We start from the raw sequence: 27,636 nt of genomic DNA on the forward strand, positions 1-27,636 counted from the left end.
CCGATTAAGAACAAAACCTGGCTACAAACGAAAATGGGGTCACCAAATGTCACGGCTGTGTGAACTGCCAGTTTTTGAGGCTGGGAGATAAATTTACTGATCCTAAAACAGGACAAGTATATGACATCAGACACCATCTCAATTGTGACAGCCGTTTTGTCATATACGCCATTGTGTGCCCTTGCCTATTGGTGTACGTGGGCAAAACGATTCGCCTCTTAAAGGAACGTGTTGCAGGCCATCGCTCGTCTATAAAGAAGGCGTTTACCAAAATTGATGGCAATACACCCCCAGTGGCATGTCACTTTGCCACCATGCGACACTCTATGCGTGACTTCTCAATTATGCCTATTGATCATATACCTCCTTTGAGGCGTGGAGGCGATCGCGATAAGCTCCTTCTCCAAAGAGAATGCCTGTGGATCCACCGACTTAAGTGTATAACCCCCAATGGTTTGAACGAATATCAGTCACTGCATTGCTTCTTGTAGTAGTAACGGATATATTTGCTTAGTGATGGTGGTGTTCATATGATATTGTGCGCAGGTTTATTATCTATGTTCTGCCTATATAGAACTTTTGTCTAATGTAATTCTCCTATATGCCTCTTTCCCCTCCCCCTTCTTCTATCTCTCTCTTATGTTATGTGCTTTCTTTCTTTCGGATTGGCTCTGATATCCTCCTTGTTGTTATTTCTATGTCCATGTTTTTCTATGTGCTAGCGCTGCCCATGCACTCTATGTGCCCCCGCATTTCATCAGCAATTTTTTCACCCCACCATATGCTTTTATTGTTAAAGTCTGTCTGACCTTAGTAACAGCGTTATAGAGACAATTTGTTTTGTCTCCGCTGCTGTGTCAGTCAGCACGAGCAAGCGCATAGCTAGTTTGGTTGCTATGACGCTCAGCTTCATTAGCGGTCACCTGACTTCCGCTGCAGCGGCTTGTGTATGTCTGTCGCTAGGAGACCTGACGTCAGTTCCGCCTGTCTTCCGGCGTTGGTGGTTGCCGCGACGACTGGAGGCCGCGCTGCAGCGTGTCAGTGTGTATTCTTTCCTTTTTTACCGCTTTAATACAGGTGAGGGGGCTTATGCTGATTGGTGCTGTGGGTATATTAGACTGCATGGGAGCGCTCAGTCAGTTGCCCATGACTAAGGTGCTGAGTAGCACCGAAACAGCCTGTCGGGTGTGATGACTGGTTGTTGGAGGATGAACGCAGTGATTATGGCTTTCTACTAACATGCTAAGTAGACGTTTCCTCCTGCATTTTTAACCCCTTTTTTGCTCCGATTTGCACTTATATGCCTATAATTAAATAAATATTTTTATTGGATGTTGCTGGCTCTCTAATGCATGCATATATATATATATATATATATATATATATATAGCAGGACAAGGAAGATATAGCACTCCAGGCGACTTGATGAAGGAAATACTCACAGACCAGTTAAGGTTCACAACGTTTCAATGCCCGTTTATTAGTGGCATTTTCGTCAGGTATCCTGCTGCAATTATATATATATATATATATATATATATATATATATATCGGTGTGGAGGCACTCCAAATAAACAACACACTGCACAGCGTGGACGGTAACGTTTCGAGGTTTATTACCTCTTCATCAGACGGGGTCTGATGAAGAGGTAATAAACCTCGAAACGTTACCGTCCACGCTGTGCAGTGTGTTGTTTATTTGGAGTGCCTCCACACCAAGGTTTATGCTGCGGTCCTGGTACATGCATTGGGATCCCTGGATGGCACCCTTGAAATTTGAATAATATTGCCGGTAGTGCTGCTCCCACTGGAGATTATATATATCTATATATATCCCTACCCAGAATCTGCAACTTCTGCTGATAAACACTACCCAGTAGGACCTCTAGCATCTATCCATTTGTCCTGTATACCTCTAGAATATGTCTCCTCTAAAGCGGTGGCCATTTTTGAAAGGACATTTTCAGCAGACAGACAGCCAGACCCATTACAATATGCGGAGATCATGCACCCCTCAGCGCCGGCTCCCCCTAGCCACCATCTGGGCCGCAGTGCTATTGTTACCACTGATCTGGGTCAGTAAATTTGTGTGTAAGGGGAGTCTGTCAGTAAGTGGTGTGTGTCAAAAACAAACCTCCCAACTGTCCTGATTTTCACGGGATAGTCCAGTTTTTTCAGGAGTATCCAGTACTTCACCCGGGGCCGGCAGTGTCCTGCGGTGGGGGGGAGGACAGTTGTTGGGAGTCCCCCTGCTTGCTCACCATAGCACAGGGCTGGCGCTAGCCACTCAGCAGCTCCTGCGATGCAGGGAGGCACCGTACTGAAGAGGCGCTCTCCCTGCCAGTGGCATCACTAAAGGGGTGCAGTGCGACTTCGCACCCGGGTGTCACCAAAAAGAGCCTCCCGCACTACACTCAGGTGTCAGCACCCGCCACACTACACTCCCACTGGCAGCGTCTATTCACCCCAGCCTGCTTGCACATTGTCATCGTCCTCCGTCCCATTCACCCACAGCGCCGCACCACTGCTGGCAGAATCTTCTCACCCCAGGCAGCCACAGAGGACACCAGCCACCCTTGCACCTGCACACCCGCATCCCCACAGTGGTATCCGCACCAGGAATTGGACTGTGCTTTGCGATGCCTGTGTGAGCGCACACTGGCAGCAGCAGCCAGCTACAGGAAAGGGATGGGGTATATGCCAAAACAGCCAGGGAAGGGTTGGATGGGGTGGAGGACAACTGCTGAGCGGTGGGTGGGGGACAGACGGACGGGGGGACAACTGCTGAGTGTTTTCTCCTTAAAAATAATGAATAGATCAACAAGTTTAAAACCAATGTAATATGCTTAACAAAAACCACACAAATTAAATGTACAACAACATATATACACAATGTCCATAATCTAATTTGTGTGCGTTTTACTTAAGCATATTAAATTGTTTTTAAAGGTATCTATATATACGGTGTGTGGAATAAAATGTCGTCTCTCCGCCACCCTGATCATTGCTTCCCACGATAGAGTTCAGGACTTTGCACGTGCTGCACCCCTTCAGTGGAACGCGTCTATTCTATTAGATTGGGGGGTCTCCCAACTGCCACCCCCCGCAGCGGGACAATGCCTGCCGCGGGTGGGACAGCGGGACAGGACCCGAAAATCAGGACTGTCTCGCTGTAATCGTGACAGTTGGGAGGTATGTAGTACTGTTCCTTTGTACGGTGCTGCAAAACACTTGTGGCACCTTATAAATAAAATTATAATAATAATAAAATATAGATAGGTGTAATATATAAATAACACGTTATAGCAAATCCCCGTCCTGATATATACACATCATAGTGGCACTCAAGCCCGGACTCCCCGGGAGGTTGGGACAAGATACATACCTCCCAACTTCCGCAGCTCAGCAGGCGGGACACTGCTGCTGCGCGCCGAATTTTTCGGCTCTGTGAGCCTCTAGCCATGTCCCTGGCTGCGGGAATAGACGCTGTGACAGGACCAAGATCTACAGCATCACTTATCAGAGAAACCAACACTTGTATTCAGAAAAGCGCCAGACTTGAGACAGCGACTAGTGAAAACCACATAAAACCCAAACAAACTACACAAACAAGACTCACAGACACAAAAGGCTTCTTCCAATGTGGTAGATGCACATGCTGCAATAACCTCACCACTAAGACAACCAAAAGTCACCACACCTGGACATCAGTGACCACCAACAGCACCTTCCAATACAGACAACACCTCTCCCGCGAATCCAAAGGGGTGATTTACTTGTTAAAGTGCCCCTGCGGATTGGAGTACGTAGGGAGGACTATTAGAGCATTGAAAGTTAGAATGTATGAACACATACGCAACATAAAAATAGGTTACGAAAAACATAGCGTATCCATGCACTTTAAACAGGCACATGGTTCCAATCCTGCGGGACTCATGTTCACAGCCATTGAATCACCCTCAAGAAATTGGAGAGGGGGTGACTACATCGAGTTACTGAACAAAAGAGAGCTCTTTTGGATTTTCAATCTGAAAACTCTACACCCTGGGGGCTTAAACATTGACTTCCATAATGGACATGTGTAACTGTCTCAATATGACGTATCATTGCATGCAAACATGGGGTCACCCATTACATTAGGAATACCCATGACTCCGCGCCCTTATTAATCAAGGTAGCACTATGAGCACCCGTAACACCTCAGATGACGTACACACCCATCCACGGACACGCAATAGGCGCCCATAATAATACCATCCTCAGGCAATCCATCAATATATATGCCTGATTCCACCATCTACTACTTGCATTATTACTACCCATTCATTTTGATTTATTGCTATCCATTTAATTTAATTTTATATAATTTTATATTCTTTATTTTACTTTATTCTATTATATTATATTTCATTTCATTCCATTTATTTTATTTTATGCTTACTATATTATCTCACTTAATTTTATTAATTATATTAATTTACACATATATCTTCAATAAATGTATTCTCATCATATTCGGATGCACCTCCATTAACTGTATCTCCTATACCAATCCCTATTCAACCCATTATCTTTGTACATACGTCCTCATGTACAACAGTCGACACAGTCAGGATAGTCAACACAGTAACCCCAAGACATTCACAACTGCATAGAGACTGATTTTAATGTTGACCAATCAGAACGAGAGGGGTGGAGCCAACCTCCTCTTATATTCGGGACTGTAACACAACACTGACACCCTTGAAAAAGGCCGGACCTCGGCTGAAACGCGTTGGGACATACACGCCCACCCACTGCATCAAGCATCCCACATTCATCAAAGTCTCCTCCAAAGTGAGTCGAGCGCACGTCACTCCAGTGCATCGCGCTTCTGTTGACGCACTCCCGCACCATCAGGCAGTCGCCAGCGCACTGTTGTAGCAGCATGGTCAACAACTGGCGTCCCCTATCCGGGACAGCAGGACGCCAGCGGCAACAACTTCATCGGCATCAACGGCCACTCCAACACTTCCCGTACAGCGGCAGATTCAAGGTATGTCTGGATGCACCACTGGGGTGTCTTGGGACGCCAACCTCCGGTGACATCAACATACCTTATTGTTTCTGGACTCTTTTTTCCGGACTATTTGCTGCATCTACCCACCAGCCCACCCTTCCCTTCACCCACCACAGGACAGTGATTGCCCTACCTGTGGCCCCAATATCCGCCTGCAACGGACACCACTCACCGAGTGGAAGTTGCAAGGCGGTCAGCCCCAGCTCCACTTTCCTTTGCTTTCACACCAATAAATGTATTTTGCACCCATCTGATTTTTCCTCTCATCATTGATCATTAGCTACAACCAATTGTCACACCACAAGTCACCTCCAGTGACATAGTTTACTATTCTAAGGGCACGCACAGTCTTCAGCTCACACTGTATAGACACCCAGAAGGTGAGCGCAGTACCTCCCCACCTGCAAACAATCTGTAACCAGAGCCTGGATCACTCTAGGTCTGCAGCCCCTTCGCTCAGAAGTAATTTGAGCGCTACACCAATCCTGTTCAACCAGGGTTCCCAGGTAATAAGGAGCTGCCGGTCCTGGTTCCTAAAAAGCCAACAGGGTAATGCCGCAGCCGGGGTAAACTTTTTACATAAGTTCCCCTGGCCAAAGCATTGATTCCTGTGGCAGGGACCTTGGAGGAGTGGGGACCCCCCAATAAAGGAAGGGTGGTGGGCATCGGGCTGATAAATGTTTGTTTACATTTGCAGCTTCTCCCACATGCCGGGGGTTAGTCCCGCTCACCAGCCAATGGCTGCTCCTTAATCGCTGGTGGGAGGGACATGTGGAAGGAGCCACGAATGTAAACAAACATTTGGTCTGCTCTCACAGGGATGCTGCCAGCCGGAGAAGACAGCGACCGAGCAGGGAGGGGTCTGGTGAGTATATATTCCCTCCGCAGGTACTCCATGGGGATTCTACATGGACAAGCCTACGAGGGAATCCATAGGTGACGTATGTGTAAATGCATGTAGTATGTAATAAAGCTATACTGTTCACGTGTTAGTGTGTTTTATTTCACTATTTGTAATGTTGTAGAACTACAAGACCCGGTGGGCCCTTTAATGACTGTTTGGGCCCAGTGCTGGTTTCTAAAATACAGGGGACCCCTAGTCATTTTGTCCCCTGTGTTTTGGGAACCAGGACCGTCCCTTGAGCCTGGTGCTGGTTTTAGAAATTTGGGGGATCCCCTATAATTTTACTCCTCTGAATTTCTGAAACCAGTGTAGAGTTTGGGGTCTCTCTGATGTATATTATATCATGTGATATGATACAGATTATATCATATATTGATATAACTTTATGTATTTAATATCTGTATTTATATTATAATAGGCCTACAAGATAGGTTGACTTAAAACAAAAGGGGCAATATAATCACTAGTCCAATCACACAGAGATGTACTTCACATAAACATTTGGATACACATAAGTGTGATTGACCCACAGGGTAAATACTATACCTAGATATATAATACTATATATCTACTGTCTGGGAGCTAAACTATTAAAATATACTTTACACATATATTTTATCCCAGCTCATCGACTATGTGGAAATGATGTTTACGAATGCAATGCCAACCAACCTTGCCAGCCCTATACAATATAGTGCAGGATATACATATATATAAACAGATCTCTTATGAGATATGTAGAGGTCCCAACAAGAGAATTCGAGACGCGGAGTGTCAGCTCTATTAAAATGATACTTTATCTAGGTATACAAACAATACAAGATAAGAAACACAATGATAATAAGTCCTATAATATTATACGCTTCCTTATTTATGGTACCTACATAACAAACAAAACACTTCTACTAACCTACACAATACACATACTATACACTTGTAAGAATATTTGAGGGTAAATATGAATAACTACCTGACGTCTCAGGATCCTTCCTTCTCAGCCATCCCTCTGAATTGCACTAACTATCCATGGCCCTTATTCTGATCGGTGCGGATATATCCGCGTGCGTTCGGCCCGCCGATGTTTTGAGTCTGCGCATGTGCAGAGGCGTCTCTGCGCATGTGCGAGCGGGGCGTACGGCCAAATCCCGCATGATATGTGAACACTCCGAACAGGGGGTGGAGAGGGGCGTGAAGGGCTATTTGGGCTCATTACCATAAGCATACGCCCCGCGTTTCATGGGAGTTCCCATGAAAACGCTGGGCGTACGTATGGTAATGCGGCCGTGACGCACGTGTGGGGGGCGGACATATGACATCGCCGGATGTCAGCTGCCCGCCCAGATCCCTGCTTTTGCACGGAAAAATGTCCGTGTGGTCTGAGGTTGCGGGTGCTGGTGGAGCACTCGGTCCTGCAACCATCGAATGATGGGGGAGGTTCCCTTAGATGGAGGAGGCGTATTCCGTGAAAAATACACGTGCGGTCCGTTCGGCCAGCTTCTTACCGCATACGGACGGAGTTGGCGATCCGTATGGAAGGCGGGGTTTTGCATGCACGGTCCTGGCCGCATAATCGGCTCTGGCCGCACCGATCAGAATAAGGGCCCATGTCTTTCCCTTATATCCCAAATACACGGATTGAAGTTGTCTGTTCCCATGACAATTTCCCGATGCCAATGGGGCCGGGGTTTCCTGCTTATTCCACATTTCTGTTAATGGGCTTTTCCTGTGTACCCAGACTATTCTTCCTACTGTGTCAACATACACAGTTGTGTCCTGTCCTGCAATATAACTTGGATGATAAATCAGCTATCTGACATCCTCTAGGTATGAAGCAATATTGGTGACCAGGTGGCTATCTAGGTGCTGGAGTCAGGCCCATAGTGTTTATATGATTTTGCTTACTCAATTAATAAAACATGGGGTTAATCAGTTTTGTGTATAATGTATTAAGCATTTGGCCTCCTGTCTATATGGATTGCCCACTACACCCTGTCCAGGACCCAATGATCCAAATTCTTGCAGTAAGGAACAATTAATCATGATTGACAACACACATCATAAAACATAATTCAACTAAAAATATTTGTGCTGTTCCTGGCATTTTCTGACATATCTATTTGTACAAAATTGTATATGGTAACACAAGCACGGGGCTGCTTTTGCTCAGGAGGGGGGACCCTATGTTTTTATTTTACACAAACCACACGTGCAGTAATTCGCACATTTTCATGACTAATAATCGCATTTTTTGCCGCGAGTTCGCACCTAATTCAATTAGTTGATTTTCTCAAAAAATTCCAGATTTTGGAAAATGCGATAATGTGCGATTTCAGAACCTTACTAAAAATCACATCCCATTAAATGTCACCCAAGGTGTTTTCGCTTTCTGTCTGAGCGGCAGCTTTCTACTCGCAGTCACCTGCCATTTTCTCAGATTACTGATTAACTCTGAATCAGGCCCAGGGACATAAGACGGCCAAGCTGTTATGTGTCACAGCAACTGATCTAGTCTGAGTGTTCCATCTGGAGGACAGCAGACAAGAAAGGACCACAGCAAGCAGGGAATATAATGCATCTCTCCCTGTACTGAGCAATCCCCGATTGGCAGGTAGACGCTGTGGTTATATGTCAGCACCAGTAATAAAGACATCAATAATCCATTTGCTGAAGGATCATTAGTTTATTTAGGGTGTTATTATAGGTTACCAGATGGTCATCATTACAGGACCACCTAACTATCTGTAACATGTAGAAGAATGTACAAAGTATTATAGAGAAACAAAGTCTATAGTTATACAATCGGTAACAGAATCCCATTTATCCAGATCAGCTTTTATTCCCCTGTTCTGGAGACAGCTACTAGTAATATAAATATTATAGTAATATAGCCCAGCAGTGTATGTACACAGGGAGGGAGGCAGAGCCCAGCAGTGCAAGTACACACGGAGGGAGGCAGAGCCCAGCAGTGTATGTACACAGGGAGGGAGGCAGAGCCCAGCAGTGTACGTACACAGGGAGGGAGGCAGAGCCCAGCAGTGTATGTACACAGGGAGGGAGGCAGAGCCCAGCAGTTTACGTACAGGGAGGGAGGAAGAGCCCAGCAGTGTACACGTACAGGGCGGGAGGCAGAGCCCAGCAGTGTATGTACACAGGGAGGGAGGCAGAGCCCAGCAGTTTACGTACAGGGAGGGAGGCAGAGCCCAGCAGTTTACGTACAGGGAGGGAGGAAGAGCCCAGCAGTGTACACGTACAGGGCGGGAGGCAGAGCCCAGCAGTGTATGTACACAGGGAGGGAGGCAGAGCCCAGCAGTGTATGTACACAGGGAAGGAGGCAGAGCCCAGCAGTGTATGTACACAGGGAGGGAGGCAGAGCCCAGCAGTGCATGTACACAGGGAGGGAGGCAGATACCAGCAGTGCACGTACACAGGGAGGGAGGCAGTGCCCAGCCGTGCTCATACACAGGGAGGGAGGCAGAGTCCAGCAGTGTATGTACACAGGGATGGAGGCAAAGCACAGCAGTGTACGTACACAGGGAGGGAGGGAGGCAGATCCCAGCAGTTCACGTACACAGGGAGGGAGGCAGAGCCCAGCAGTGCACACGAACAGGGAGGGAGGCAGCGCCCAGCAGTGTATGTACACAGGGAGGGAGGCAGAGCCCAGCAGTGTATGTACAGGGAGGGAGGTAGAACCCAGTAGTGCACATGAACAGGGAGGGAGGCAGAGCCCAGCAGTGTATGTACACAGGGAGGGAAGCAGAGCCCAGAAGTGTATGTACACAGGGAGGGAGGCAGGGCCCAGCAGAGTATGTACACAGGCAGGGAGGCAAAGCACAGCAGTGTACGTACACAGGGAGGGAGGCAGAGCCCAGCAGTTCACGTACACAGGGAGGGAGGCAGAGCCCAGCAGTGCACATGAACAGGGAGGGAGGCAGAGCCCAGCAGTGTATGTACACAGGGAGGGAAGCAGAGCCCAGCAGTGTATGTACAGGGAGGGAGGTAGAACCCAGTAGTGCACATGAAAAGGGAGGGAGGCAGCGCCCAGCAGTGTATGTACACAGGGAGGGAGGCAGAGCACAGCATTGTACATACACAGGGAGGGAGGGAAGGAGGTAGAGCTTAGCAGTGTATATACAGGGAGGAAGGTAGAGCCCAGCAGTGTATGTACAGGGAGGGAGGCAGAGACCAGCAGTGTACGTACACAGGGAAGGAGAGAGGTAGAGCCCAGCAGTGTACATACAGGGAGGGAGGCAGAGCCCAGCAGTGTATGTACAGGGAGGGTGGTAGAGCCCAGCAGTGTATGTACACAGGGAGGGAGGCAGAGCCCAGCAGTGTATGTACACAGGGAGGGAGGCAGAGCCCAGCAGTGTATGTACAGGGAGGGAGGTAGAGCCCAGCAGTGTATGTACAGGGAGGGAGGTAGAGCCCAGCAGTGCATGCACAGGGAGGGAGGTAGAGCCCAGCAGAGTATGTACAGGGAGGGAGGCAGAGCCCAGCAGTGTATGTACACAGGGAGGGAGGCAGAGCCCAGCAGTGTATGTACAGGGAGGGAGGTAGAGCCCAGCAGTGTATGTACAGGGAGGGAGGTAGAGCCCAGCAGAGTATGTACAGGGAGGGAGGCAGAGCCCAGCAGTGTATGTACAGGGAGGGAGACAGAGCCCAGTAGTGTATGTACACAGGGAGGGTGGTAGAGCCCAGCAGTGTATGTACACAGGAAGGGAGGCAGAGGCCAGCAGAGTATGTACAGGGAGGGTGGTAGAGCCCAGCAGTGTATGTACAGGGAGGGTGGTAGAGCCCAGCAGTGTATGTACACAGGAAGGGAGGCAGAGGCCAGCAGAGTATGTACAGGGAGGGTGGTAGAGCCCAGCAGTGTATGTACACAGGGAGGGAGGCAGAGCCCAGCAGTGTATGTACACAGGAAGGGAGGCAGAGGCCAGCAGTGCATGCACAGGGAGGGAGGTAGAGCCCAGCAGAGTATGTACAGGGAGGGAGGTAGAGCCCAGCAGTGTATGTACACAGGGAGGGTGGTAGAGCCCAGCAGTGTATGTACAGGGAGGGAGGCAGAGCCCAGCAGAGTATGTACAGGGAGGGAGGCAGAGCTGCTTGTTGTGCAGAATCCGGAAGTATGGCTGTGCCTGCAGTAGTGGTGATGGTACTGTGCAGCTGACGGATGTGGCACTGTACAGCACAATTGGGTACAGACACTGTAAAGTCACCTGCCACCTCACTCCCAATAAGTACAATACCAGGCCCCAGACTGGCAGCAGTGATTACACATAAAAAAAACATAGCGGGTGCAGTGGGATTGCCTTCAGGGCCCCACAAGCCACCATGTCCCATAACAGCTGCACCCCATATACCTGTATAGTTAGAGGATCCAGCCATGTCTGTATGCCCCTTCCTGGCAAGCTAATCCCCATATGGTGCTCTGTCTGTCCTCCTAGTCACCTGTCCGCCCGTCAATACCCCCTTATGGTGTTCTATCCATACATTTGTCTGTGTATATTACCTCCAATCTGTCTATACCTCTATTTGATGCTCTGTTTGTCTTTACCGCATATAGTGTTGCCTGTCTATCAATACCACCAACACAGCATTTTTAGTTTATCTTGTGTGACTCCTCTTATGTTGGACAAGGTGTGACTCCTGGGAAAAACATTTGCTGCATTCAGAACATTTATATGGCTTCTCTCCTGTGTGACTCCTCTGATGTAGGACAAGATGTGCCTTTTGGGAAAAACATTTGTTGCATTCAGAACATTTATATGGTTTCTCTCCTGTGTGATTCCTCTGATGTCGGACAAGATGTGACATATGGGAAAAACATTTGCTGCATTCAGAACATGTATATGGCTTCTCTCCTGTGTGACTCCTCTGATGTAGGACAAGCTGTGACTTTTGGGAAAAACATTTGCTGCATTCAGAACATTTATATGGCTTCTCTCCTGTGTGACTCATCTGATGTTGGACAAGATGTGCCTTTTGGGAAAAACATTTGTTGCATTCAGAACATTTATATGGTTTCTCTCCTGTGTGACTCATCTGATGTAGGACAAGATTTGTCTTGTGGGAAAAACATTTGCTGCATTCAGAACATTTATATGGCCTCTCTCCTGTGTGACTCCTCTGATGTTGGACAAGAAGTGACTTCCGGGAAAAACATTTGCTGCATTCAGAACAGTTATATGGCCTCTCTCCTGTGTGACTCCTCTGATGTTGGACAAGATGTGACTTCCGGGAAAAACATTTGCTGCATTCAGAACATGTATATGGTTTCTCTCCTGTGTGACTCCTCTGATGTTGGACAAGAAGTGACTTCCGGGAAAAACATTTGCTGCATTCAGAACATTGATATGGCTTCTCTCCTGTGTGAGTCTTCTGATGTGTCAGAAGCTGTGATTTACATTTAAAGCATTTGTCACACTCAGAGCACACATGTGGTCTCTCTCCTGTGAGACTCATCATGTATGAGGTGAGAACAAATTAGTTGCTAAATGTTTCTATCCAGAAAATAAAATTGTGTTTGTTCCTCCTCCTGAGGTGTAAGGAGATATGATGTATTTAGTTGGCTTGAGCAGAGAACAATTTCTTCTTCTCCTTTTTCAAAATCCTCTTAATTTGAAACCTGCTCCTTATATGTCCTGTAAGAAAGTTAATATGTAAAAGTATAATGGTTACCAGGATAACGCTACTTTTATTGTATAAGACGTATATATAATGACACAACAGCAAATATCACAGACACTGACCATGATGTTACATTTGTGTACAGATGTGTCCACATACATCCAGCCTCCTTGTGCGTTAAACAGTCCTTCTAGTTGCTCCATTCCATAGTGGGACTGTAGCACTGAGGGTGAAATTTAATAGGATGAGAGATTCAGAAAGTGAGAGATTTGGGTAAGAAATCACCAGTTTTTTAAAAGTGCCAATCCTTTATGCTGCAAAACCAGTTTAATTTTGCAGTGTACACGATTGCCGATTTAAAAAAAACTGGACATTTCTTACCAAATCTCTCACTTTCTGAATCTCTCATCCTATTAAATTTCACCCTGAGCGTCTTTTCCATAAATGCATCTTATTCGCAAAGTGATGTGACAAGGATGCACAAGCAGCTTCTGATAATTAAAATATGTGGAATCCCTGAATTGCATCTACAGAAGAAATGCTGGTACTCTTTACTTAGCACGGCGCCCACGATTGTGATCGCAGTCATCCGGGGTAAAAATCGCGGCCATCGCATGCACTAAAAAAACAGGTGCGACGCGACCGACGCGATGCCCGCGATTTCCCATAGGGAACAATGTTAAAAGTCTCAATGGACGCGATTTTACTGTTCAATGCCTCAATGGACCCGATTTTTCCATAGGAAACAATGTTAAATGGGCCACAGAGCCCAAATACTCCCCCTGAAGTGTGAAATGGCCCCCACAATTGTTAACGCCACCCCACGATCAACGTGAACCCGAAGTGTGGTGAGCGCAGCGATCCCGCGAGGGGCGGCGGTACGCGTCCTCCGACCTTTTCATACCCCCACTATCCACGTCGGCGTGGAGTTGAGAATAGAATAGTGTGGCGAGCGCAGCGAGCTACCGAGCCCGAAGCGTGGCGAGCGCAGCGAGGGGACGCGGATACCTGTGAAGCCCGCGAAGGGACGCGTTTACCTGTGAAGATATCCGCGTCCCCTCGCGGGGCTTGCTGCGCTCGCCACGCTTCGGGCTCGGTGGCTCGCTGCGCTCGCCACGCATCGGGCTCGGTGGCTCGCTGCGCTCGCCACACTGTTCTATTCTCAACTCCACGCCGACGTGGATAGTGGGGGTATGAAAAGGTCAGAGGACGCGTACCGCCGCCGCTCGCCACGCTTCGGGTTCACGTTGATCGTGGGGTGGCGTTAACAATTGTGGGGGCCATTTCACACTTCAGGGGGACTATTTGGCTTCTGTGGCCTATTTAACATTGTTTCCTATGGAAAAATCGGGTCCATTGAGGCATTAAACAGTAAAATCGCGTCCATTGAGACTTTTAACATTGTTCCCTATGGGACATCGCGGCCATCGCGTCGGTCGCGTCGCACCCGATTTTTAAGTGCATTCAATGCCCGCGATGGCCGCCGTGCTAAGTAAAGAGTACCGAAATGCTACTTTAGTGTTTTACAGTTTTTCCTATACAGATACAGCAGTGGTCACACACAGTATATAGGAATGCCACATATTTTAATAAACAGAAGCTGCTTGTGTGTCCTATTCGCATCACTTTGTAAATAATATACATTTAACAAAAAAGTTACATGAAAAGACATTTGGCGCTACTGAGATAAAGTGCACTCACATGTTAGGTGTAACCCGACTGGTCGCGAATGGGGGAGTAATATGTAAGATACTGTGATGGAGCGGTCACCTAGATACCCCTCTATACACACTAACCTGCATCACAGAGTAGTATGTGAGATACTATGATGGAGCTGTCACCTAGATACCCCTTTATATACACTAACCTGCTGCACAGAGTAATATGTAAGATACTATGATGGAGCTGTCACCTAGATACCCCTTTATATACACTAACCTGCTGCACAGAGTAATATGTAAGATACTATGATGGAGCTGACACCTAGATACCACTTTATATACACTAACCTGCTGCATAGAGTAATATGTAAGATACTATGATGGAGCTGTCACCTAGATACCCCTTTATATACACTAACCTGCTGCACAGAGTGATATGTAAGATACTATGATGGAGCTGTCACCTAGATACCCCTTTATATACACTAACCTGCTGCACAGAGTAATATGTAAGATACTATGATGGAGATGTCACCTAGATACCCCTTTATATACACTAACCTGCTGCACAGAGCAATATGTAAGATACTATGATGGAGATGTCACTTAGATACCCCTTTATATACACTAACATGCTGCATAGAGTAATATGTAAGATACTATGATGGAGCCGTCACCTAGATACCCCTTTATATACACTAACCTGCTGCACAGAGTATTATGTAAGATACTATGATGGAGCCGTCACCTAGATACCCCTTTATATACACTAACCTGCTGCACAGAGTAATATGTAAGATACTATGATGGAGATGTCACCTAGATACCCCTTTATATACACTAACCTGCTGCACAGAGTAATATGTAAGATACTATGATGGAGCCGTCACCTAGATACCCCTTTATATACACTAACCTGATGCACAGAGTAATATGTAAGATACTATGATGGAGCAGTCACCTAGATACCCCTTTATATACACTAACCTGATGCACAGAGTAATATGTAAGATACTATGATGGAGCCGTCACCTAGATACCCCTTTATATACACTAACCTGCTGCACAGAGTAATATGTAAGATACTATGATGGAGCAGTCACCTAGATACCCCTTTATATACACTAACCTGCTGCAAAGAGTAATATGTAGGATACTATGATGGAGGTGTCACCTAGATACCCCTTTATATACACTAACCTGCTGCACAGAGTAATATGTAAGATACTATGATGGAGCCGTCACCTAGATACCCCTTTATATACACTAACCTGATGCACAGAGTAATATGTAAGATACTATGATGGAGCCGTCACCTAGATACCCCTTTATATAGACTAACCTGATGTACAGAGTAATATGTAGGATACTATGATGGAGCTGTCACCTAGATACCCCTTTATATACACTAACCTGCTGCACAGAGTAATATGTAAGATACTATGATGGAGCCGTCACCTAGATACCCCTTTATATACACTAACCTGCTGCACAGAGTAATATGTAAGATACTATGATGGAGCGGTCACCTAGATACCCCTTTATATACACTAACCTGCTGCACAGAGTAATATGTAAGATACTATGATGGAGCTGTCACCTAGATACCCCTTTATATACACTAACCTGCTGCACAGAGTAATATGTAAGATACTATGATGGAGCCAACACCTAGATACCCCTTTATATACACTTACCTGCTGCACAGAGTAATATGTAAGATACTATGATGGAGCTGTCACCTAGATACCCCTTTATATACACTAACCTGCTGCACAGAGTAATATGTAAGATACTATGATGGAGAGGTCACCTAGATACCCCTTTATATACACTAACCTGCTGCACAGAGTAATATGTAGGATACAATGATAGAGCCGTCACCTAGATACCCCTTTATATACACTAACCTGATGTACAGAGTAATATGTAAGATACTATGATGGAGATGTCACCTAGATACCCCTTTATATACACTAACCTGCTGCACAGAGTAATATGTAGGATACTATGATAGAGCCGTCACCTAGATACCCCTTTATATACACTAACCTGCTGCACAGAGTAATATGTAAGATACTATGATGGAGATGTCACCTAGATACCCCTTTATATACACTAACCTGCTGCACAGAGTAATATGTAGGATACTATGATAGAGCCGTCACCTAGATACCCCTTTATATACACTAACCTGATGTACAGAGTAATATGTAAGATACTCTGATGGAGCCGTCACCTAGATACCCCTTTATATACACTAACCTGCTGCACAGAGTAATATGTAAGATACTATGATGGAGCCGTCGCCTAGATACCCCTTTATATACACTAACCTGATACACAGAGTAATTTGTAAGATATTATGATGGAGCTGTCACCTAGATACCCCTTTATATACACTAACCTGCTGCACAGACTAATAGGTAAGATACTATGATGGAGCTGTCACCTAGATACCCCTTTATATACACTAACCTGCTGCACAGAGTAATATGTAAGATACTATGATGGAGCTGTCACCTAGATACCCGTTTATATACACTAACCTGATGCACAGAGTAATATGTAAGATACTATGATGGAGCCGTCACCTAGATACCCCTTTATATAGACTAACCTGATGTACAGAGTAATATGTAGGATACTATGATGGAGCCGTCAACTAGATACCCCTTTATATACACTAACCTGCTGCACAGAGTAATATGTAAGATACTATGATGGAGCTGTCACCTAGATACCCCTTTATATACACTAACCTGCTGCACAGAGTAATATGTAAGATACTATGATGGAGCGGTCACCTAGATACCCCTTTATATAAACTAACCTGCTGCACAGAGTAATATGTAAGATACTATGATGGAGCTGTCACCTAGATACCCCTTTATATACACTAACCTGCTGCACAGAGTAATATGTAAGATACTATGATGGAGCCATCACCTAGATACCCCTTTATATACACTTACCTGCTGCACAGAGTAATATGTAAGATACTATGATGGAGCTGTCACCTAGATACCCCTTTATATACACTAACCTGCTGCACAGAGTAATATGTAAGATACTATGATGGAGATGTCACCTAGATACCCCTTTATATACACTAACCTGCTGCACAGAGTAATATGTAGGATACAATGATAGAGCCGTCACCTAGATACCCCCTTATATACACTAACCTGATGTACAGAGTAATATGTAAAATACTATGATAGAGATGTCACCTAGATACCCCTTTATATACACTAACCTGCTGCACAGAGTAATATGTAGGATACTATGATAGAGCCGTCACCTAGATACCCCTTTATATACACTAACCTGCTGCACAGAGTAATATGTAAGATACTATGATGGAGATGTCACCTAGATACCCCTTTATATACACTAACCTGCTGCACAGAGTAATATGTAGGATACTATGATAGAGCCGTCACCTAGATACCCCTTTATATACACTAACCTGATGTACAGAGTAATATGTAAGATACTATGATGGAGCCGTCACCTAGATACCCCTTTATATACACTAACCTGCTGCACAGAGTAATATGTAAGATACTATGATGGAGCCGTCACCTAGATACCCCTTTATATACACTAACCTGATACACAGAGTAATTTGTAAGATACTATGATGGAGCTGTCACCTAGATACCCCTTTATATACACTAACCTGCTGCACAGACTAATATGTAAGATACTATGATGGAGATGTCAACTAGATACCCCTTTATATACACTAACCTGCTGCACAGAGTAATATGTAAGATACTATGATGGAGCCGTCACCTAGATACCCCTTTATATACACTAACCTGATGCACAGAGTAATATGTAAGATACTATGATGGAGCGGTCACCTAGATACCCCTTTATATACACTAACCCGCTGTACAGAGTAATATGTAAGATACTATGATGGAGCTGTCACCTAGATACCCCTTTATATACACTAACCCGCTGCACAGAGTAATATGTAGGATACTATGATGGAGCTGATACCTAGATATCCCTTTATATACACTTACCCGCTGCACAGAGTAATATGTAAGATACTATGATGGAGATGTCACCTAGATACCCCTTTATATACACTAACCTGCTGCACAGAGTAATATGTAAGATACTATGATGGAGATGTCACCTAGATACCCCTTTATATACACTAACCTGCTGCACAGAGTAATATGTAAGATACTATGATGGAGCTGTCACCTAGATACCCCTTTATATACACTAAACTGCTGCACATAGTAATATGTAAGATACTATGATGGAGCGGTCACCTAGATACCCCTTTATATACACTAACCTGCTGCACAGAGTAATATGTAAGATACTATGATGGAGCTCACACCTAGATACCCCTTTATATACACTAACCTGCTGCACAGAGTAATATGTAAGATACTATGATGGAGCGGTCACCTAGATACCCCTTTATATACACTAACCCGCTGTACAGAGTAATATGTAAGATACTATGATGGAGCGGTCACCTAGATACCCCTTTATATACACTAACCCGCTGCACAGAGTAATATGTAAGATACTATGATGGAGCTGTCACCTAGATACCCCTTTATATACACTAACCCGCTGCACAGAGTAATATGTAGGATACTATGATGGAGCTGACACCTAGATATCCCTTTATATACACTTACCCGCTGCACAGAGTAATATGTAAGATACTATGATGGAGATGTCACCTAGATACCCCTTTATATACACTAACCTGCTGCACAGAGTAATATGTAAGATATTATGATGGAGATGTCACCTAGATACCCCTTTATATACACTAAACTGATGCACATAGTAATATGTAAGATACTATGATGGAGATGTCAACTAGATACCCCTTTATATACACTAACCTGCTGCACAGAGTAATATGTAAGATACTATGATGGAGCTGTCACCTAGATACCCCTTTATATACACTAACCCGATGCACAGAGTAATATGTAAGATACTATGATGGAGCGGTCACCTAGATACCCCTTTATATACACTAACCCGCTGTACAGAGTAATATGTAAGATACTATGATGGAGCTGTTACCTAGATACCCCTTTATATACACTAACCCGCTGCACAGAGTAATATGTAGGATACTATGATGGAGCTGACACCTAGATATCCCTTTATATACACTTACCCGCTGCACAGAGTAATATGTAAGATACTATGATGGAGATGTCACCTAGATACCCCTTTATATACACTAACCTGCTGCACAGAGTAATATGTAAGATACTATGATGGAGATGTCACCTAGATACCCCTTTATATACACTAACCTGCTGCACAGAGTAATATGTAAGATACTATGATGGAGCTGTCACCTAGATACCCCTTTATATACACTAAACTGATGCACATAGTAATATGTAAGATACTATGATGGAGCGGTCACCTAGATACCCCTTTATATACACTAACCTGCTGCACAGAGTAATATGTAAGATACTATGATGGAGCTCACACCTAGATACCCCTTTATATACACTAACCTGATGCACAGAGTAATATGTAAGATACTATGATGGAGCGGTCACCTAGATACCCCTTTATATACACTAACCCGCTGTACAGAGTAATATGTAAGATACTATGATGGAGCTGTCACCTAGATACCCCTTTATATACACTAACCCGCTGCACAGAGTAATATGTAGGATACTATGATGGAGCTGACACCTAGATATCCCTTTATATACACTTACCCGCTGCACAGAGTAATATGTAAGATACTATGATGGAGATGTCACCTAGATACCCCTTTATATACACTAACCTGCTGCACAGAGTAATATGTAAGATACTATGATGGAGCTGTCACCTAGATACCCCTTTATATACACTAAACTGATGCACAGAGTAATATGTAAGATACTATGATGGAGCCGTCACCTAGATACCCCTTTATATAGACTAACCTGATGTACAGAGTAATATGTAGGATACTATGATGGAGCGGTCACCTAGATACCCCTTTATATACACTAACCTGCTGCACAGAGTAATATGTAAGATACTATGATGGAGCTCACACCTAGATACCCCTTTATATACACTAACCTGATGCACAGAGTAATATGTAAGATACTATGATGGAGCGGTCACCTAGATACCCCTTTATATACACTAACCCGCTGTACAGAGTAATATGTAAGATACTATGATGGAGCTGTCACCTAGATACCCCTTTATATACACTAACCTGCTGCACAGAGTAATATGTAAGATACTATGATGGAGCAGTCACCTAGATACCCCTTTATATACACTAACCTGCTGCAAAGAGTAATATGTAGGATACTATGATGGAGGTGTCACCTAGATACCCCTTTATATACACTAACCTGCTGCACAGAGTAATATGTAAGATACTATGATGGAGCCGTCACCTAGATACCCCTTTATATACACTAACCTGATGCACAGAGTAATATGTAAGATACTATGATGGAGCCGTCACCTAGATACCCCTTTATATAGACTAACCTGATGTACAGAGTAATATGTAGGATACTATGATGGAGCTGTCACCTAGATACCCCTTTATATACACTAACCTGCTGCACAGAGTAATATGTAAGATACTATGATGGAGCCGTCACCTAGATACCCCTTTATATACACTAACCTGCTGCACAGAGTAATATGTAAGATACTATGATGGAGCGGTCACCTAGATACCCCTTTATATACACTAACCTGCTGCACAGAGTAATATGTAAGATACTATGATGGAGCTGTCACCTAGATACCCCTTTATATACACTAACCTGCTGCACAGAGTAATATGTAAGATACTATGATGGAGCCAACACCTAGATACCCCTTTATATACACTTACCTGCTGCACAGAGTAATATGTAAGATACTATGATGGAGCTGTCACCTAGATACCCCTTTATATACACTAACCTGCTGCACAGAGTAATATGTAAGATACTATGATGGAGAGGTCACCTAGATACCCCTTTATATACACTAACCTGCTGCACAGAGTAATATGTAGGATACAATGATAGAGCCGTCACCTAGATACCCCTTTATATACACTAACCTGATGTACAGAGTAATATGTAAGATACTATGATGGAGATGTCACCTAGATACCCCTTTATATACACTAACCTGCTGCACAGAGTAATATGTAGGATACTATGATAGAGCCGTCACCTAGATACCCCTTTATATACACTAACCTGCTGCACAGAGTAATATGTAAGATACTATGATGGAGATGTCACCTAGATACCCCTTTATATACACTAACCTGCTGCACAGAGTAATATGTAGGATACTATGATAGAGCCGTCACCTAGATACCCCTTTATATACACTAACCTGATGTACAGAGTAATATGTAAGATACTCTGATGGAGCCGTCACCTAGATACCCCTTTATATACACTAACCTGCTGCACAGAGTAATATGTAAGATACTATGATGGAGCCGTCGCCTAGATACCCCTTTATATACACTAACCTGATACACAGAGTAATTTGTAAGATATTATGATGGAGCTGTCACCTAGATACCCCTTTATATACACTAACCTGCTGCACAGACTAATAGGTAAGATACTATGATGGAGCTGTCACCTAGATACCCCTTTATATACACTAACCTGCTGCACAGAGTAATATGTAAGATACTATGATGGAGCTGTCACCTAGATACCCGTTTATATACACTAACCTGATGCACAGAGTAATATGTAAGATACTATGATGGAGCCGTCACCTAGATACCCCTTTATATAGACTAACCTGATGTACAGAGTAATATGTAGGATACTATGATGGAGCCGTCAACTAGATACCCCTTTATATACACTAACCTGCTGCACAGAGTAATATGTAAGATACTATGATGGAGCTGTCACCTAGATACCCCTTTATATACACTAACCTGCTGCACAGAGTAATATGTAAGATACTATGATGGAGCGGTCACCTAGATACCCCTTTATATAAACTAACCTGCTGCACAGAGTAATATGTAAGATACTATGATGGAGCTGTCACCTAGATACCCCTTTATATACACTAACCTGCTGCACAGAGTAATATGTAAGATACTATGATGGAGCCATCACCTAGATACCCCTTTATATACACTTACCTGCTGCACAGAGTAATATGTAAGATACTATGATGGAGCTGTCACCTAGATACCCCTTTATATACACTAACCTGCTGCACAGAGTAATATGTAAGATACTATGATGGAGATGTCACCTAGATACCCCTTTATATACACTAACCTGCTGCACAGAGTAATATGTAGGATACAATGATAGAGCCGTCACCTAGATACCCCTTTATATACACTAACCTGATGTACAGAGTAATATGTAAAATACTATGATAGAGATGTCACCTAGATACCCCTTTATATACACTAACCTGCTGCACAGAGTAATATGTAGGATACTATGATAGAGCCGTCACCTAGATACCCCTTTATATACACTAACCTGCTGCACAGAGTAATATGTAAGATACTATGATGGAGATGTCACCTAGATACCCCTTTATATACACTAACCTGCTGCACAGAGTAATATGTAGGATACTATGATAGAGCCGTCACCTAGATACCCCTTTATATACACTAACCTGATGTACAGAGTAATATGTAAGATACTATGATGGAGCCGTCACCTAGATACCCCTTTATATACACTAACCTGCTGCACAGAGTAATATGTAAGATACTATGATGGAGCCGTCACCTAGATACCCCTTTATATACACTAACCTGATACACAGAGTAATTTGTAAGATACTATGATGGAGCTGTCACCTAGATACCCCTTTATATACACTAACCTGCTGCACAGACTAATATGTAAGATACTATGATGGAGATGTCAACTAGATACCCCTTTATATACACTAACCTGCTGCACAGAGTAATATGTAAGATACTATGATGGAGCCGTCACCTAGATACCCCTTTATATAGACTAACCTGATGTACAGAGTAATATGTAGGATACTATGATGGAGCCGTCAACTAGATACCCCTTTATATACACTAACCCGCTGCACAGAGTAATATGTAGGATACTATGATGGAGCTGATACCTAGATATCCCTTTATATACACTTACCCGCTGCACAGAGTAATATGTAAGATACTATGATGGAGATGTCACCTAGATACCCCTTTATATACACTAACCTGCTGCACAGAGTAATATGTAAGATACTATGATGGAGATGTCACCTAGATACCCCTTTATATACACTAACCTGCTGCACAGAGTAATATGTAAGATACTATGATGGAGCTGTCACCTAGATACCCCTTTATATACACTAAACTGCTGCACATAGTAATATGTAAGATACTATGATGGAGCGGTCACCTAGATACCCCTTTATATACACTAACCTGCTGCACAGAGTAATATGTAAGATACTATGATGGAGCTCACACCTAGATACCCCTTTATATACACTAACCTGCTGCACAGAGTAATATGTAAGATACTATGATGGAGCGGTCACCTAGATACCCCTTTATATACACTAACCCGCTGTACAGAGTAATATGTAAGATACTATGATGGAGCGGTCACCTAGATACCCCTTTATATACACTAACCCGCTGCACAGAGTAATATGTAAGATACTATGATGGAGCTGTCACCTAGATACCCCTTTATATACACTAACCCGCTGCACAGAGTAATATGTAGGATACTATGATGGAGCTGACACCTAGATATCCCTTTATATACACTTACCCGCTGCACAGAGTAATATGTAAGATACTATGATGGAGATGTCACCTAGATACCCCTTTATATACACTAACCTGCTGCACAGAGTAATATGTAAGATATTATGATGGAGATGTCACCTAGATACCCCTTTATATACACTAAACTGATGCACATAGTAATATGTAAGATACTATGATGGAGATGTCAACTAGATACCCCTTTATATACACTAACCTGCTGCACAGAGTAATATGTAAGATACTATGATGGAGCTGTCACCTAGATACCCCTTTATATACACTAACCCGATGCACAGAGTAATATGTAAGATACTATGATGGAGCGGTCACCTAGATACCCCTTTATATACACTAACCCGCTGTACAGAGTAATATGTAAGATACTATGATGGAGCTGTTACCTAGATACCCCTTTATATACACTAACCCGCTGCACAGAGTAATATGTAGGATACTATGATGGAGCTGACACCTAGATATCCCTTTATATACACTTACCCGCTGCACAGAGTAATATGTAAGATACTATGATGGAGATGTCACCTAGATACCCCTTTATATACACTAACCTGCTGCACAGAGTAATATGTAAGATACTATGATGGAGATGTCACCTAGATACCCCTTTATATACACTAACCTGCTGCACAGAGTAATATGTAAGATACTATGATGGAGCTGTCACCTAGATACCCCTTTATATACACTAAACTGATGCACATAGTAATATGTAAGATACTATGATGGAGCGGTCACCTAGATACCCCTTTATATACACTAACCTGCTGCACAGAGTAATATGTAAGATACTATGATGGAGCTCACACCTAGATACCCCTTTATATACACTAACCTGATGCACAGAGTAATATGTAAGATACTATGATGGAGCGGTCACCTAGATACCCCTTTATATACACTAACCCGCTGTACAGAGTAATATGTAAGATACTATGATGGAGCCGTCACCTAGATACCCCTTTATATACACTAACCTGCTGCACAGAGTAATATGTAAGATACTATGATGGAGCCGTCGCCGAGATACCCCTTTATATACACTAACCTGATACACAGAGTAATTTGTAAGATATTATGATGGAGCTGTCACCTAGATACCCCTTTATATACACTAACCTGCTGCACAGAGTAATATGTAAGATACTATGATGGAGCTGTCACCTAGATACCCCTTTATATACACTAACCTGATGCACAGAGTAATATGTAAGATACTATGATGGAGCGGTCACCTAGATACCCCTTTATATACACTAACCTGCTGCATAGAGTAATATGTAAGATACCATGATGGAGATGTCACCTAGATACCCCTTTATATACACTAACCTGCTGCACAGACTAATATGTAAGATACTATGATGGAGATGTCACCTAGATACCCCTTTATATACACTAACCTGCTGCACAGAGTAATATGTAAGATACTATGATGGAGCGGTCACCTAGATACCCCTTTATATACACTAACCTGATGCACAGAGTAATATGTAAGATACTATGATGGAGCTGTCACCTAGATACCCCTTTATATACACTAACCTGATGCACAGAGTAATATGTAAGATACTATGATGTAGCTGTCACCTAGATACCCCTTTATATACACTAACCTGCTGCACATAGTAATATGTAAGATACTATGATGGAGCTGTCACCTATATACCCCTTTATATACACTAACCTGCAGCACAGAGTAATATGTATGATACTATGATGGAGCTGTCACCTAGATACCCCTTTATATACACTAACCTGCTGCACAGAGTAATATGTAAGATACTATGATGAAGCTGTCACCTAGATACCCCTTTATATACACTAACCTGCTGCACAGAGTAATATGTAAGATACTATGATAAAGCCGTCACCTAGATACCACTTTATATACACTAACCTGATGTACAGAGTAATATGTAGGATACTATGATGGAGCTGTCACCTAGATACCCCTTTATATACACTAACCTGCAGCACAGAGTAATATGTATGATACTATGATGGAGCTGTCACCTAGATACCCCTTTATATACACTAACCTGCTGCACAGACTAATATGTAAGATACTATGATGGAGCTGTCACCTAGATACCCCTTTATATACACTAACCTGCTGCACAGAGTAATATGTAAGATACTATGATGGAGCTGTCACCTAGATACCCCTTTATACACATTAACCTGCTGCACAGAGTAACATGTAAGATACTATGATGGAGCTGTCTCCTAGATACCCCTTTATATACACTAACCTGCTGCACAGAGTAACATGTAAGATACTATGATGGAGCTGTCACCTAGATACCCCTTTATATACACTGACCTGCTGCACAGAGAAATATGAAAGATACTATGATGGAGCTGTCACCTAGATACCCCTTTATATACACTAACCTGCTGCACAGAGTAATATGTAAGATACTATGATGGCGCTGTCACCTAGATACCCCTTTATATACACTATGTAAAATACTATGATGGATCTGTCACCTACATACCCCTTTATATACACTAACCTGGTGCACAGAGTAATATGTAAGATACTATGATGTAGCGGTCACCTAGATACCCCTTTATATACACTAACCTGATGCACAGAGTAATATGTAAGATACTATGATGGAACTGTCACCTAGATACCCCTTTATATACACTAACCTGCTGCACAGAGTAATATGTAAGATACTATGATGTAGATGTCACCTAGATACCCCTTTATATACACTAACCTGCTGCACAGAGTAATATGTAAGATACTATGATGGAGCTGTCACCTAGATACCCCTTTATATACACCAACCTGCTGCACAGAGTAATATGTAAGATACTATGATGGAGCTCACACCTAGATACCCCTTTATATACACTAACCTGATGCACAGAGTAATATGTAAGATACTATGATGGAGCGGTCACCTAGATACCCCTTTATATACACTAACCCGCTGTACAGAGTAATATGTAAGATACTATGATGGAGCTGTCACCTAGATACCCCTTTATATACACTAACCCGCTGCACAGAGTAATATGTAGGATACTATGATGGAGCTGACACCTAGATATCCCTTTATATACACTTACCCGCTGCACAGAGTAATATGTAAGATACTATGATGGAGATGTCACCTAGATACCCCTTTATATACACTAACCTGCTGCACAGAGTAATATGTAAGATACTATGATGGAGCTGTCACCTAGATACCCCTTTATATACACTAAACTGATGCACATAGTAATATGTAAGATACTATGATGGAGATGTCAACTAGATACCCCTTTATATACACTAACCTGCTGCACAGAGTAATATGTAAGATACTATGATGGAGCTGTCACCTAGATACCCCTTTATATACACTAACCTGATGCACAGAGTAATATGTAAGATACTATGATGGAGCGGTCACCTAGATACCCCTTTATATACACTAACCCGCTGTACAGAGTAATATGTAAGATACTATGATGGAGCTGTCACCTAGATACCCCTTTATATACACTAACCCGCTGCACAGAGTAATATGTAGGATACTATGATGGAGCTGACACCTAGATATCCCTTTATATACAC

General features: G+C 43.5%; 1 protein-coding gene across 1 annotated transcript in view; it reads right to left on the reverse strand.

The window, feature by feature from the left end:
- Positions 1 to 27,636, reverse strand: part of LOC146053291 (uncharacterized) — a 111,851-nt gene that overhangs the window by 41,979 nt on the left and 42,236 nt on the right. The window contains exon 4 of the mRNA XM_083167984.1: positions 11,579 to 12,601. Within this exon, the coding sequence (XP_083024110.1) occupies positions 11,579 to 12,425 (847 nt within the window). The 5' untranslated portion in view covers positions 12,426 to 12,601. The remainder of the gene's footprint in view (positions 1 to 11,578; positions 12,602 to 27,636) is intronic.

This window comes from Crinia signifera, unplaced genomic scaffold (genome assembly GCF_055691185.1).
Source record: "Crinia signifera unplaced genomic scaffold, ASM5569118v1 HAP2_SCAFFOLD_149, whole genome shotgun sequence".
NCBI classification, from domain to species: Eukaryota; Metazoa; Chordata; class Amphibia; order Anura; family Myobatrachidae; genus Crinia; species Crinia signifera.